This window comes from Gorilla gorilla, chromosome 9 (genome assembly GCF_029281585.2).
Source record: "Gorilla gorilla gorilla isolate KB3781 chromosome 9, NHGRI_mGorGor1-v2.1_pri, whole genome shotgun sequence".
NCBI classification, from domain to species: domain Eukaryota; kingdom Metazoa; phylum Chordata; class Mammalia; order Primates; family Hominidae; genus Gorilla; species Gorilla gorilla.
The window spans coordinates 53315506-53332162 of record NC_073233.2 but is presented as its reverse complement, the minus strand read 5'-3'; the positions used below and the strand labels follow the sequence as shown (position 1 = coordinate 53332162).

The 16657-nt window shown below is 42.5% G+C and overlaps 1 protein-coding gene across 4 annotated transcripts in view; it reads right to left on the bottom strand.

Moving 5' to 3' along the window:
- Positions 1-14407, bottom strand: part of CSTPP1 (centriolar satellite-associated tubulin polyglutamylase complex regulator 1) — a 236679-nt gene extending 222272 nt beyond the window's left edge. The window contains exon 1 of one of the 4 annotated variants that reach the window (XM_004051039.3): positions 14239-14407. In XM_004051039.3, the coding sequence (XP_004051087.2) occupies positions 14239-14284 (46 nt within the window). In that variant the 5' untranslated portion in view covers positions 14285-14407. The remainder of the gene's footprint in view (positions 1-14238) is intronic. The other 3 variants (XM_031016392.2, XM_063711118.1, XM_063711117.1) reach the window with 3 other exon arrangements.
- Between the last annotated feature and the right edge of the window lie 2250 nt (positions 14408-16657).

Below are 16657 nucleotides of genomic sequence, written 5' to 3'. Positions count from 1 at the left end.
AAGAAAAGTGGGATCAGCTGGTGTCTACCTGCTGTGAGGACTGAACGAGACCGCTGTCTCCTTCAGTCCTCCTGCATATGAGAATTACTCTAGATGGCATATGAAGAACACCTATTTGAAAACAGTTTCTGGGCCAGGCGTGGTGGCTCATGCCTGTAATCCCAGCATTTTGGGAGGCTGAGGCGGGTGGATCATGAGGTCAGGAGTTCAAGACCAGCCTGACCAACAGACCAGCCTGGCCAATATGGTGAAACCCTGTCTCTACTAAAAATACAAAAATTAGCCGGGCGTGATAGCAGGCACCTATAATCCCAGCTACTCGGGAGGCTGAGGCAGGAGAATTGCTTGAACCCGGGAGGTGGAGGTTGCAGTGAGCCGAGATCGGGCCATTGCACTCCAGCCTGGGCAACAAAGTGAGACTCCACCTCAAAAAAAAAAAAAAAGAAAAAAGAAAACAGTTTCCACTTAAGACAGTATTTAGGCAGCTGTACTACTTAAAAGTTGAAATATTATCTCTGTATTAAAAAATATATATATGAGACATGATCCCTGCCTAAGGGATTAGAATTTAAAAGAAAGTCTTTAGGCCAGGCGCGGTGGCTCATGCCTGTAATCCCAGCACTTTGGGAGGCCGAGGCAGGCGGATCACAAGGTTAGGAGATCGAGACCATCCTGGCTAACACGGTGAAACTCCATCTCTACTAAAAATACAAAAAATTAGCTGGGCGAGGTGGCGGGCGCCTGTACTGTAGTCCCAGCTACTCGGGAGGCTGAGGCAGGAGAATGGCGTGAACCTGGGAGGCGGAGCTTGCAGTGAGCCAAGATCACGCCACTGCACTCCAGCCTGGGCGACAGAGCGAGACTCCATCTCAAAAAAAAAAAAAAGAAAAGAAAAAGTCTTTCCCCTTTTTGTGTCACCTAACAGCAAATGAAATCTGGGAAATGAAGTTACCCAAATACTACTAACTGTAATTGAAAACAAAAGATTAAATTCTGAACAGCCAAAGCTGTTTTTAATCACTTGGCTAAGTTTGAGAACTTTCCAGTTGGAGAGCCTGATGTCAGGTCCTTCAATAATAGTTATTTTCAGGCCGGGCATGGTGGCTCATGCTTGTAATCCCAGCATTTGGGGAGGCCGAGGCGGGAGGATCACTTGAGATCAGGAGTTTGAGACCAGCCTGGCCAACATGGCGAAACCCCCATCTCTACTAAAAATACAAAAATTAGCCAGGCATGGTGGCATGCACTTATAATTCCAGCTACTCGGGAGGCTGAGGCATGAGAATTGATTGCATGAACCCAGGAGGCAGAGGTTGCAGTGAGCTGAGATTGTGCCACTGCACTCCAGCCTGGGTGATGGAGCGAAACTCTGTCTCAAAAAAAAAAAAAAAAAAAAAGTTATTTTCTCTTACCATCCTAGGAAAGAGAAGAAAAAATTTATAATGTGAGACAAATTCAACCACTTCTTTTCCTTCTAAGTTTGTTTCTCATTTAGAAATATGATATCAAAAATAAATATTTATTGGAAGAACAAAGGTCAAAACAGTCCCTATGTTCAGGCATGGTAACAAAGATTAGCAAGACTCCAAAGGCTATTTGTAAATATAACCTTGAAAAGAAAAAAGGCAAGGCTGTTCTCCCTGAAGATTTAACCTATCTTTTGCCTGTACATTCACTATTCTTTATTGTGCCAACCCTTGAAGAGAAGGCAAAGACTGCATATGTGAGACTTTAGAAGACAATCATGTTTCTAAACAGCAGGTCTGGTGGTTCATAGACTATCAAGAAAGACAATCAATTTTAGGTTTCATTAAATAGTTTACTCTTAAGATACTAGACATATATTAATTAATTCAGCCTCTCAACCCTCTGTGAGGTAGCTTTTATCAACTCCCTTTGTTGGGGAAATTTGATCAAGGAGAATAATAACAGTGTTTTCTATTTACAAAATACCTTCCCTATAAGGAACTCCACAAGTTTATCTTCTCAATCATCTTTCATTCCTGTGAGGTAGGTGGCACTATTACCTTTCCCACTTTTATAGGTGAAATGCTGTGGCTCAAGGAGCTTAATGACTTACTCACATGGTAGCCTGTATTTTATCCACTAACTAGAATGTACTCTTGAGATTAACACTAGACCATGGACTCAAGGCTTAACTGCACATAACTGACGTGTGGAGCTTCTAGTTTTCTCTATAGCCATCTTTCAATGCATTGCATTCCAAAAAGGACTGGAGTCATGCTTGCTGTTTAAGCTCATGTGTTCACTGTTTATGAAGTTTATTGTTATCATTTCTCTAAATTGGACTACTTAAGTTTCGTCTAGGTGCCCAAGGGCTAAATTATTTTTTGTTTACTGTCTGTGCACTAGCATTGTAAATGATGTCATGAGGAGTGTATAAAACTCTTAGACAAAGCAGCAGGGCCAATAAAAGCAGCTCACTTGGGGAAGAGTACATTTCTTCTTTCCTTTTTTTTTTTATGTAGCCATCACACAAAAAGATGACTCATTAAGTCCAAAAGAGGTGACTATGCCATGTAAGCGCTTCTTACGCAGCCTTCCACAAAGAGACCTGAGTGGCAGCATAAGGCATCCTCTTCTGTGCATTTTCCTCCAGGCAGAATGTGCATTTGTGTGGCTATATACACAATTATAATCTCCTCTGAAAGGCAATTCCTCCCATATGACAGGCTGAACAGTGGCCTGAGTGCTAGCCTCATGTTGCCCAAGCAGTTAACATGCTGAAATACCAGACACATTTAATCTCTCCTTTCTGAAAAACTAAGATGGGACAGAAGAGGCAAAGTTGGAAAGAACTCCACACAGAGAGAAAGGAGGCCAGCCCAAGCGCCCAAACTCACTTTCTCATGGGCTGAACTTCTTTGTGTGTTGCCTACTTACGTGTCAATTTGCAGGACTTTGGGGCATGAGAACCATGGAGCTGACCGGTTCTGGCAGCCTCTCCATTTGACAAGCAAAGCCGAAGACGTGTGGCCTTTCGTGTATCTTACATTCAAAAGTGTTATTGTTTCAAGCATGCCTATTTTAAAATACAGAATTTTCCCATTTAGAACAGGTCTTTGTAAGTTGGCCACAGGAGGAGTTCTGCCACATTAATTTAAAGGGAAAAAAAAAAAGTGGCAATGGGCCCTAATGCAGCTCTATCCCCACCAGATGCCTCTGTTTACTTTGGGCCAATGGGACTGTCCCAGGTGAGAGAAGTCTGAATCTAAAAAACACCTGATCTGAAGTCCTGGGGCACAAGCAGATTTCTGTCTGAGATTACAGAAACTGAAGCTTGTGTTTTATCACAATTACCTGTAATCTCGGGGCTAGATAATAGTATTAACGAGACCTTGAGTTACACAATAGGACAGCTGGAAAAAAGGCTCTTACTTTCTCCAAAGAATAGTGCTTTAAAAGCTAATTGAATGAAGAAAAAGCACAGGCTCTGAAAGTGCTGTCTCAAACAATATTTACTTTTACTAGGTTCCTGCTAATCAAACAAAACTTAGTCAAAAGCTTTCCATGAAAAAAATACATTTGATGATTTCAGCAGTAATTGCTTTGTTTAAAGAAAGGTGCTTAAGAAAAAACATAGCTAGTGGGATCAGTAATTTGTAAGTTCAGATGTGTTTGGGAAAATCCCTCCTCTCTTTGATAAATCATTAAAATTCTGCTCAGATAAATGTGTTTTGACTTGAAATTCCAATCATAGAATGAGCTATTTCCTAAGGCCCCTAGGGAAGTAGTGTAAGGGTGATCCCAACACAGAAAGAGGACCCAGAGATTAGTTTACAAGGGTAATTCCAGTCTTAATCAAAGCATATCACTCTGTCCAACTAAAGCACAGGATCTCATTGAGATGCTCCAAAATTGTAGAAAATCTCCTTCCTTTTTAAAATACTGGTTTTACAAAATGGATTAAATTTTAGTGTTATGTAACCCAAACACAGAAACTATGGTATCAACCAAGAAATTAACTTTAGGTATAAATCAGAGTTAAAACCGAAAAGATCCAGAGCAGATTTAATCATCCTTTTTCATTCATGGAAGGGAGGAAAAACATAGTTTCTCTCACATGTTAGGAATTCAGTAACTATTTGTTGAACTGGATTCCTTTCTCCCATTTATTTTAAAATGTATTCTGTTACTTAAAGTAGACCATTCATTCAACAATTGAGCACTTCATTTGGGCCAAGCATTGTGCTAGATTTTAGAGAGAAAAGGCCTGCCCTCATGGCTCACATTCTAATAAGAAACAGACAATAACTAAGTATACAAGTAGGTACACAAGATAACTCTGATAAGTGCTATGAAGGACATAAATAGGATGATGAACCAGAAATAGGATAATGGATCATGTCTCTTCTGCTCTACTATTATTTTTATTTATTTACTTATTTTTGAGATGGAGTCTCGCTCTGTTGCCCAGGCTGGAGTGCAGTGGTGCAATCTCGGCTCACTGCAAGCTCCGCCTCCCGGGTTCACACCATTCTCCTGCCTCAGCCTCGCGAGTAGCTGGGACTACAGGCGCCTGCCACCACGCCCGGCTAATTTTTTGTATTTTTAGTAGAGACAGGGTTTCACCGTGTTAGCCAGGATGGTCTCGATCTCCTGACCTCGTGATCCACCTGCCTTGGCCTCCCAAAGTGCTGGGATTACAGGCGTTGAGCCACTGCTCCCGGCCTGCTCTACTATTATTTTTAAAACTTCAATTTATCTACTCGGCCTCCTAGAATTATTCATTTAGCACATATTGCATTTGTGCAAATAAAAGTGATCCCCAACTTCTGAATAGCATTTGGAATAAAGATTTTAACATTACTTGAATATATAAATGATAAACAAAGTCAAAAATTTTAAAGCTATCTTAAAACCCCAGAATAACACTGATATCACTCTGCAATTTACTTTGGAGAAATGGAGGTAGGCAAGGGTTGGGAACAACATGCCTTAGAACTTACTGGCTCTTTTTTCCCCCCAACAGAAAGATATTTATTTATTACATGTATTAAATAGGTTACAGAATCTTTGGAAAAGGAAAAAAATCTAGATTGACCTTCCAGGAACAACTCCCAAAAGGCCCATTCCACAACTAGGCTACCAAGGGAACTGCTGTCCCTTCCATGACTGAGAAGCTGCTGACCAAATTGAGAAAAGGCCAAGATAGCTGCTGGCTCTAGAACCATATAGCTCACATACTCTTTACTTATTATACTGTCTTTTTATGTTATGGTCATTTATGAATATGTCCCATCTCCCATCTACTGTGTACGTTTCCTGTGGGGAGGGATGCTTTATATTCATATATTCATGCCTGGCTTTATATAGAGAAGGTATTCAGGGAGGAAGAAAAGGAAGGAGAAGGGTAGGGGGAGGAAAAAGGAAAGAAAGAGGTGACTTTGTGAACATGTTCATAATTACTTTATTTATTTATTATTATTATTTTGAGACAGAGTCTTGCTCTGTCGCCCAGGCTGGAGTGCACTGGCGTGATCTCGGTGGACTGCAACCTCTGCCTCCCGGGTTCAAGCGATTCTCATGCCTCAGCCTCCCAAGTAGCTGGGACTCCAGGTGCGCACCACCATGCCCAGCTATTTTTCATGTTTTTAGTAGAGACAGGGTTTCACCATGTTGGCCAAGCTGGTCTCGAACTCCTGACCTCAAGTGATCTGCCCGCCTCGGCCTTCCAAAATGCTGGGATTACAGGCATGAGCCACCACACCTGGCCCATAATCATTTCAAAGTGACCAGTTTTATGTATTATAAACCTAGTTTCCAAAGATTTAGGAAGTCAGTGTAACACCTATTTTATTTCATTTCCTTTCTGCAGCAACCAAACACTTTAAGGCCCTAAGAGAATTTCTGCTAACTTACTGTAAACAGCAATATTTCCTAGAATAGAATTGGGTTTGGAAGGCTCACTAGTTATATTCAAATAAAAATAAGTTTATCAGGATTCATTCAAAATCAAAAAATAGAATGTGTCTGGAAGTCAGACAAGTAACTATCACATGCTGTGGTATCAGCAAATACAAAAAAAATTAAGATTAGCAACACTTATCTTCCACATACAAGGGGTCCTATGTCAGAACCTTTGCCAAGGCCTAAAGAAGTTGTATTAACCTCATGGCTGGAAGAGACTATATCAGTAACTGTTAGATGTTGTCTTAGCTCAGATACTGTGAGAAACAGACACCAAAACAGGATCAGACATGCGAGAGATGTACTGGGGGAAACGCCCATGATAGAAAATGGGAAGGAAGCTGGAGGAGTCTGGGAGAGCGAAGAGATCAAATGCAGTTGTGACCCTAATTTATTATCCCTCCTTTAGGAGGGACCCTAATTATTATCCCTCCTTTAGGAGGGAGAAGGGAGAATGAGGGACTTAGCAGTGTGCAGTGAGAGTCTTTAAGCCAAAGTCACCCACCAGAGGAGTAAAACATCTCATGGAAGTGGGTCTGTCCTGCCCAGTCATTGACTAGGAGCAGTCTGTGGAAAGTGTGACCTCAGTGTGAACAAGGTGTTAGATTCAGAGCTGGGGTCAGGAGTCAATTACCCTCCCCTCTCCAGTGTAGGAGATCTAAGAGGCACACATTCCTGGTTGCCACCAGATGTTTACGTATTTGCACAAAAATATGGTAATAACACTAGCAGCTAATATTTATTGAGCACCTACACAGGTGCTCTAACAGGATAAATGCTTACATGTATGAGGCAAGCACAATTTTTTTTTTTTTTTGAGATGGAGTCTCACTCTGTCACCCAGGCTGGAGTGCAGTGGTGAGATTTCAGCTCACTGCAGCCTCCTCCTCCCGGGTTCAAGCAATTCTCGTGTCTCAACCTCCTGAGTAGCTGGGACTACAGGAACACACCCCCACGCTCTGCTAATTTTCGCATTTTTAGTAGAGACGGGGTTTCACCATTTTGGCCAGGCTGGTCTCGAACTCCTGACCTCAGGTGATCCACCCGCCTCGGCCTCCCAAAGTGCTGGGATTATAGGCATGAGCCACCATGCCTGGCCTTTTTTAAATTTTTTGAGAAAGGGTCTCACTTTGTCACCCAGGCTGGAGTGCAGTGGTGTGAAAACAGCTCACTGCAGCCTTGACCTCCTGGGCTCAAGCCATCCTCCCACCTCCGCCTCCTGAGTAACTGGGACTACAGATGCATGCTGTTGCACCCAGCTATTTTTTTTTTATTTTTAGTAGAGACGAAGTCTCACTATGTCCCATTGGTCTCAAACTCCTGGGCTCAAGCAATCCTCCCTCCTTGGCCTCCCACAGTGCTGGGAATATAGGCGTAAGCCACCATGACTGTACTATTATTACCCACATTTTGGAGATGTGGAAACTAAGGCACAGAGAGGTTAAGTGATTTCTTCTAGGTCATACAGCTACCAAAAGTACAAAGATGATTGTCAATAAAATTCTCCCAAATGGTAGAAGTTATCTTCCTCACTGCCTGCCTCTGAGAGATGAGTCCAGTGGCAAGAAGAAATTGGAATTTTATCATTCCCTGGTCCATCCTCATTCCTCGGATGCCTCCTCATGGCAGAAATGTTAAATGAAGACACTGGAATCACTTGACCTTACTCCAGGATCCACGTGTAGGTCTACACAATAGTTGGAGCCCCACTTTGGGAGCTGCTCAAAGTATTTATAGCATAGAGTTTAACCATGTGGACTTCAATTAGACTGCTGGGTTAGAATTCTGGATCCACCACTTACAACTTGTTATTTGGTATCTTTGTGTGTAGTTTCCTCATCTGCCAAATGGAGATAACAACTGAAACTATCTTCATATACATCAATATATGTAAAGCATTTAAAATGGTACCTGGTACAGAGTAAGTTCTTAATAAGTCTCAGTTGCTTTTGTTAGCTACTCATGTTTAGGGTACCCTAAGGTCAGATTATTCATATTCCATTTCACATATACATATGAATTAAGTGTAGGAGAGTATACAATGATAGAAGGTATACAGTGATAGAAGGTAGACAATGATAGAAGGTTGACAATGATGAGTAAAATACAATTCTTGTTCCCAAGAAATTTATTTGCAAGAGCCTCATCCTTAATAAGGAAGCAAGAACTACTGCCCTTTGAACCAATAGGGGTTTTTTGGTTTGTTTTTATCTTTTTAGTGAAGAGGAAAAAACACAAGCTGTGGAATATGACAAACCTGGGTATGAACCCCTGTTTACTATGCACCATTGCCTGTGTGACCTTGTGCAAATCAATTAGCCTTTCTAAGCCTCAGCTTCCTTATTTATAAAATGAGAAGATGATATTAATAACTACTAATTGGGACCAGTAAGAGTACCCACTTCATATCGTAGTTGTGAAAATTAAATGAGACAAACCACAGTGCCAGGAATATAGGAAGAGTTCAAAAACTATAGCTTGAAAAAAAAAACTACCCAATTTATTGTGATTCTTCTAAATGTCTAGTCCCCAAAGGAGAAAGGCCATCTTTGATTTCTAGAGTTATCTATTATACTAACCCACTATCAACCGTAGTGAGAATAAGCAGGTTCCATGGAAAAGAAGAGGCAACTTGGAGCGTGAGTGAAAGCATGCACCTCACCAAATTAGGTGGAGTAAAAAATAAACCTCACGCCCTCATGCTTATACTCAGGTCAGCACGTAGGTGGTATGTTTGGCAAACCTGGGACCAGAACAGGCTGCCCTTTGGCTCTAGAGAGCTCGCCACACCCAACCAGATACACAGACACACCTTCAGCCTCCGGCAGAACCTTCCACTAAGTAGGTTTCATAAGGCTGGAAACTTTTGCGGGTCCTACAGAGAGGGTCTATACTTATTTCATCTCCTTACCAGACTCTCCTTTCTCTCTTCAGGCCTAGGCATTAACACAATTTTTATCACTACATTCTGATGACTGCAGACATGAACATCGTTAAGCTATTCTTTAGTGATGATCTTAAGATCTTAAGCCATGCAAGGCCATGATTACAGGTTCCTAATCTACAAAGTCAGTGGGGAAAGGATCAGTTTACCCAACATGATAAAAGATTGATTTCTTCACTAATAGTCAGAAAGGTAAATACAATCCCTAGCTAGCAGGGAGAAAGGGATATCTCTAGATATTCTTTGGATAGGTATCCCTGTAATTTACACCATAATCCTAAAGAGAGGTCTCCAGATACACTAACCAAGGGGAACTCAACTTTAGCTTTTGGGTTTCACTGAATGCCTAGGGCTTTCCAGTCTGCAGTTTTGTTTTCTCTATAAGTATAGTCTTCTTTAGGCTTACACATACAAGTAACTTTATAATGTATAAAAATAAAAACAAATGGAAAAATCACAGGTATTTAAAAATTTAAATCAGGAAATATTTTATTAATCTATTCTCTAGGGAGTGGTTTTAAACGGTCATTAGATTGAGGGTGAATAGGTTGGCCAGGCGTGGTGGCTCACACCTGTAATCCCAGCACTTTGGGAGGCTGAGGTGGGTGGATCACCTGAGGTCAGGAGTTTGAGACCAGCCTGGCAAACATGGTGAAACTCTGTCTCTACTAAAAATACAAAAATTAGCTGGGCATGGTGGCAGGTGCCTGTAATCCCAGCTACTTGGGAGGCTGAGACACGAGAATCACTTGAACCCTGGAGGCGGAGGTTGGAGTGAGCCAAGATCACATCATTGCACTCCAGCCTGGGTGACAGAGCGAGACTCCGTCTCAAGAAAAAAGAAAAAAAAAAATTGAGGGTGAATAGGTCAAAGCAGCATGCCTCTAAGAGAGACAAATTGTAATAGGCAGGGATAGTTCTCAACTAAAGACAAACGCATTTCGGCAGAGTGATACGGTTTGATGAACCAGGAGAAGCCAGTGAGGGGTGTGACCATGCTGAGGGCAGTATGAATGTCTAGTTAGCGGTTAGGACAAGGAATTAAGACACTTAAATATGCAACGAAGCATGAAGAAGCATTTGTATAGGATTCAATTATTAGGTGGTTGGTTGGGCTTCACAAACATTGAAGCTTTTTCAACCAACCTGAGACTCTGATTCTGTTTGTAGATTCATTCTCAACACTGCCACTGAATTGGCCTTCCTGAAAAAGCCATTTATGAAGAGACCACCAACTTCTATTCACCAAGGCACCAATACACCAAATATGCCAAGCCTTTGAGACATAAAATTCAAACAGCAAACACCCAAGGAACTGAACAATGAACTAGCCTTTTCAAATATTTCATATATTCATTGAGTACTGGGTAATAAAATACATAAAATCTTTGGAAAAAAAGTCTAGGCATTGCTTGACATTGATATTGTTATTCATTAGATACAAAATTGTCTGTGATATCCCCTTTTAGCTGATTAATGGATGTGGTCACTGTCTTAAGCTCTCTCTATATATGTCTATATATATGTTCATGTATATATGTGTATATATATAGCTTTCAAAGACCAATCAACCCTTAAACTTGGTAAAAAGGCACTCAACTTCATTTAAAAATGCATATTAAATCTACTCAGACTATCTGTCACTTAGATTGAAAAAATCCAAGTTTGATGTATTTTGTTGTCAGGACAATGGGGAAACAGGCATTCTCTTTCATTGCTGGTGGCAAAATGGTACAACACCTATGAAGGGCAATCTGACAATATCTATAAGTACTTCAATGCATATGGCCTTAATCCACCAATTCCACTTTGTGGAACTTATTCTTGCAGATACACTTGCAAAGGAACAAAACTGCAGGTTATTCATTGCAGCATTCTTAGTAACAGCAAAAGGCTAAAAACAACTTGTTTACCAATGCGGGACTGGTTAAATAAATTATTTAAATACTATATAGCTAAAAATGAATTTCATGAAGAACGAAGAAGCTCCCTACTGACTGAGAAATTACTTCGAGGCCAGGCGCAGTGGCTCACGCCTATAATCCCAGGACTTTGGGAAGTCAAGGTGGGCAGATTGCTTGAGCTCAGGAAGTTCAAAAGCAGCCTGGGCAACATGGAGAAACCCTATCTCTACCCAAAATACAAAAACTTAGCCAGGTGTGGTGGCTCGTGCCTGCAGTTCCAGCTACTTGAGAGGCTGGGGCAGGAGAATGGCTTGAACCCAGGAAGTGGAGGTTGCAGTGAGCCGAGATGGTGCCACTGCACTCCAGCCTGGGTGACAGAGTGAGACTCTGTCTCAAGAAAGAAAAGAAAGAAAAGAAAAAACAAAAGAAATGGAAATTACTTCAAGATGTATTAAATGAAAAGTATGCACTGTATACTCCTTTATGTATATAATAAACTCTGGAAAGATACACAGGAAAACAATAATAGTGGTTACTTTTGGGAGGCTGAGGATGGATGGAAACTGGGCAGATGGAGGCAAAGGGGTAGGAGGCTTTTCACTAAAAACATCTATCTATCTATCTATCTATCTATCTATCTATCTATCTATCTATCTGTCAATGCATTTTAGAGGCAGGGTCTCACTCTATCATACAATCTGGCCTTGAACTCCTGACCTCAAGCAATCTTCCTACGTCAGCCTCCCAAAGTATTTGGATTACAGGCATGAGCCACATGCCAGGCCTAAAAAATACTTTGAATCAAGTTTCCATATTACCAACCTTAAAAAATATCTTAAAATTAATTTTTAAAATAAGTTAAACAAAATGTAAACCAGAATTGTTTTTCATTTAAAAAGATGTTGGCCGGGCGCAGTGGCTCACGCCTGTAATCCAAGCAGTTTGGGAGGCCGAGGTAGGTGGATCACCTGAGGTCAGGAGTTTGAGACCAGCCTGACCAACATGGAGAAACCCGTCTCTAGTAAAAATACAAAATTAGCCAGGCGTGGTGGCGCATGCCTGTAATCCCAGGTACTAGGGAGGCTGAGGCAGGAGAATCACTTGAATCCAGGAGGCGGAGGTTGGGGTGAGCCCAGATCGCATCATTGCACTCCAGCCTAGGCAACAAGAGTGAAACTCCATCTCAAAAAAAAAAAAAAAAAAAAGATGTAAGCCAGGTGCAGTGACTCACACCTGTAATCTCAGTACTTTGGAAGGCCACAGTAAGAGGCTTGCTTGAGCCCTGGAGTTCAAGACCAACCTGGACAACATAGTGAGACTCTTTCTCTACAAAAAATTAAAAAATTAACCAGGGATGGTGGCATGTGCCTGTAGTCCCAGCTACTTGGAAGGCTGAGGTAGCAGGATCACTTGAGCCCGGAGGTTGAGGCTGCCGTGAGCCGTGATAGTGCCACTGCACTCCAGCCTGAGTGACAGTGCCAGACATTGTCTCAAAAAAAAAAGAAGAAGAAAAAAAAAGATGTGCATGGTACATACATACAATGGAATATTATTCAGAAATAAAAAGAAATGAGTTATCATGCCACAGAAAGACATGGAGGAAACTTAAATGCTTACTGGTAAGTTAAAGAAGCCCATCTGAAAAATTAACACACTGTATGACTCCAACTACATGATATTCTGGAAAAGGCAAAACTTTAGAGACCATAAGATCAGTGGTTGGCAAGGGCTGCAGGGGGAGGGAGAAGGATCAATAGGTGGAGCACAGGGGATTTTTTAGGACAGTGAAACTATTCTGTATGATAATGGAATGGTGAATACATGACATGCATTTATCAAAACCCACAGAACTGAACAACACAAAGAATTAACCCTAATGTAAACTATGGACTTTAGTTAATAATATGTATCTATAATAATATATCTATATAATAATAATATATATTATATATTATAAATATATATATATGTTTATCCATTGTAAGAAATGTACCACACTAATGCAAGATGTAAATAATAGCGGAAACTGTGAGTGAGGGAGACCCAAGGTATATGGGAACTCGCCGTACTATCTGCTCAATTTTCTGTAAACTTAAAACTTCTCGCCATGTGCAGTGGCTCACGCCTGTAATCCCAACACTTTGGGAGGCCGAGGTGGGCGGATCACCTGAGGTCAGGAATTTGAGACCAGCCTGACCAACATGGTGAAACCCCGTCTCTACTAAAAATATAAAATTAGCCGGGCGTGGTGGCGCATGCCTGTAATCTCAACTACTCGGGAGGCTGAGGCAGGAGAATCGCTTGAATCCGGGAGGCAGAGGTTGCAGTGTACTCCAGCCTGGGCAACAGGAGAGAAACTCTGTCTCAAAAAACAAAACAAAACAAAACTTCTTTAAAAAAATAAAAGTCTATGAATTATTTAAAATGTGTATTGTGGCCGGGCGCGGTGGCTCACGCCTGTAATCCCAGCACTTTGGGAGGCTGAGGCGGGCAGATCACGAGGTCAGGAGATCGAGACCATCCTGGTTAACACGGTGAAACCCCGTCTCTATTAAATATACAAAAAATTAGCCGGGCGAGGTGGCGGGCGCCTGTAGTCCCAGCTACCCGGGAGGCGGATCTTGCAGTGAGCCAAGATCGCGCCACTGCACTCCAGCCCGGGCGATAGAGCTAGACTCCGTCTCAAAAATAAAATAAAATAAAATGTGTATTGTGTGCATATGTGTGTGTGTGTGTACATATCTATGCGTGTGTGTGCCTTTTTTCATTCATTAAATGCCTTATACACTAAAGATGCTCAACAAAGTACTACATATACAGTCTTAGCTCAAGAGCCAAGTCAATATTTCAAGTTCTGTTGGAGTGGGCAAATCCGGTTCTGATCCTAGCGCTACCATTTTCTAGCTGTGTGGGCTAACTTACGCAAGTTACCTCTTCAGCCCCAGTTTCTCCACCTGCAAAACTGGAAGAAAACACGGTAATTCCTCCTAGGGCTGTTGAGAAATTCAAATGAAGAATGATGCATGAAAAATGCTTAGCACAGTGCCTAATGAAAAAGAAAAGCTCGAAATGTTCGCTGCCGCTATAACGGTAAGACAGTTATTCACGGAATGACTGATTTGGCACTTGAGGTTCCAAGGTTATTCTTACTCCACTACCAGCTATCAATAATACCCCAACAGGGCCCCAAATCCTCAACGCCAACCTGACCCATTTGAACACAATCCACATTGCCTGAGTTCCAGCCCCTACACTTCAAACATTCTTTACTTCCAGGTGCTTTTTTCCTTCCTGCTCGGCCTTACAGGCTCAGGCCCTGGAACCCCCGCCTCTCCGCCCCTCCCCATACCACCCGTACCGGATCCCACTCAGACCCCGCCCCCGCCCCCGCCTCCTCCCAGACCCTGGCCTAATTCGTCTGCACGTCTTTCCCTCCCCAAAGTTAAAGGGGGTTCCTACCCAGATACTCGTAGTCCGGTAGGGCTAGGCGCTCCGGACTCAGCATCCTTTGACCGGGGTGGCTTCAAAGCTCCAGCTCTCCGGCTTCCGGGACCCAGGTTGCCGTCTCTCTCCGTTGCCATGGCACCCACGCGGCGGAAGGGGGACGGGAGCTGGAGGAGGTGTCACACAAACAGTTTCCGTGTCGCAAAGTGGAGCTGGTCACTCAAGTTCCGGGGGCAGTCGCTTCACGATGGTCCAGGTTTCTTTGGACTCCCATTCTTGAAGACTTGGTTTTAGAGGAATCTGAGATGAAGAATTCTTTTGAATCCGTATGTTTCCCAGTGTCGAAGAATTACTGTCAGCCGCCCATATACGCAGTTTCTGAATTTCATAACTATCCCTGCTTTTACACACTGTTTATCCTAACTCAGTAATAGCCCCCGCCCTTTGGCCCCCATAAACACTTAGTATCCCATTAGCTATTTTTATCTCTTTGGTATTTACTATCTTAAATTGCTACAAAGTGCTTACGTATGCATATACCCTGGATGCTTCTAGAGGTCAGGGTTGTGTCTTTTCTGCCTATGACGGCTGGACACACAAAAGGTGCTCATTAAGTCCTCTGAGATAATCGCCATTTCTTCTCAATTCTCACTCAGTCGCCCAGGCTGGAGTGCAGTAGCGTGATTCTCCTGCCTCAGCCTCCCAAGCAGCTGGGATTACAGGCACCCGCCACTACGCCTGGCTAATTTTTTGTGTTTTTAGTAGAGATGGGGTTTCACCATGTTGGCGAGGCTGGTCTGCAAACTCTTGACCTCAGGTGATCCGCCTGCCTCAGGCCTCCCAAAGTGCTGGGATTACAGGCGTGAGCCACCGCGCCCAGGCTCAATTCCTTTTTATCTTTGGTTCTTCTTTCTATTCCTAGCCCTTACTATTTGGTACCTTTCCCAGGTGTCTTTCCTTTTTCCTACCAAGACATTGCTCTTCTTGAGGGAGAGGGGCTGCAGAAACGAGGACACCAATTAGATTTTTTTCCCTATATGCCCAATTGCTCACTTCTTCTTTAAGAGAATATTCACTGGTTTTCAAGTTCCTAAATATTTCTTTTCGCCCCTCTCCACTCCTGACAACAGGTCAGAGATCTGTAGCACTAGACACAGTTCAGACATAGCAGAAAAAGCCACTCTGTCCTCACTTTTTTAGTGCCCTCCCCCTCCAACAAGGTGAGGTTTGTGAAAAAGAGACAAAGAAAACAAAATCAAGCTATCAAAGGAATGACTGGGAAACCAGTAGACCACCTACACTGGGAGGAAAAGGAAAGAGGAGGTTCTTCTCTTTGTGTTCCGAGTGGCCTATTCTTAGCCTCCTCCAGCAAGGAGCCTCAAACCTCCTAATTCTTGCTTTCCCTTAAAATTGTATATGTGTCTCAATTCTAGGCTCCTGTGAGTCACTCTAAGTTTGGATGTGGTGAGCATAAAAGGACAGAGCCAAAGTAGGAGCAGGGCTTAGTGTCTTGAGGCAAATTTGCTAATTTGGTATTTGGTGTGAAGTCCAGCAAATCTGATTTTTTTTAATTGCCTTCTTATCTGCTTCCCCCATCTAGCTTGAGGTTATGGGAGGTTCATATGTTCCATAACTGTGGCTTTTTACTATTTTATTAATAAGGTAATACCATAGTAATTATTAAGAGTGATAATTTTACTTTATTCCCAAGCAACTTGTAGCTATTTGCAAATAATCTTATTTGTCCTCATAAAAACTTTCTGCTGAGGTGGGCGGATCACGAGGTCAGGAGTTTGAGACCAGCCTGGCCAATATGGAGAAACCCCATCTCTACTAAAAATACAAAAATTAGCCAGGCATGGTGGCGCACGCCTGTAATCCCAGCTACTCAGGAGGCTGAGGCAGAAGAATCACTTGAACCGGGGAGGCAGAAGTTGCAGTGAGCCAAGATTGCACCACTGCACTCCAGCCTGGGCAACACAGCAAGACTCTGTCTCAAAAAAAAAAAAAAAACCTTTCTAAGGCACTTTTCCCTTTTCTAACTAGGGAAACTGAGGCACAAGTCACAAGAGTGACTTGTCTAGTGACTTGTCTAGCATAATGCAGCCACATAGTGGTAGAGCTACAACTGGATCTCAGCTATCCCAACATCCAGGCCAGTGGTCTGACCACTAAACCACACAGTCTCTTTTTTTAGGGTTTGTTGACCTGGCTTTTATTTATTTATTTTTCCTTTTGCTCTGCCCTGCTAGCAACTGGAAGCTCCCAGATAGAAGAAGATAATGTTGAGTCCAGGCTGAACATTTGACATCGTCTTATTTGTGGAGCATTATCCTGGGACTTGGCGGGTGCTGGCTGCTGGGGTCTGTGTGGTGGAGCTGGGAACCAGCCCCAAGAATATAGCTTTGTTTGGGCATTAACCCATTTGTGGTTA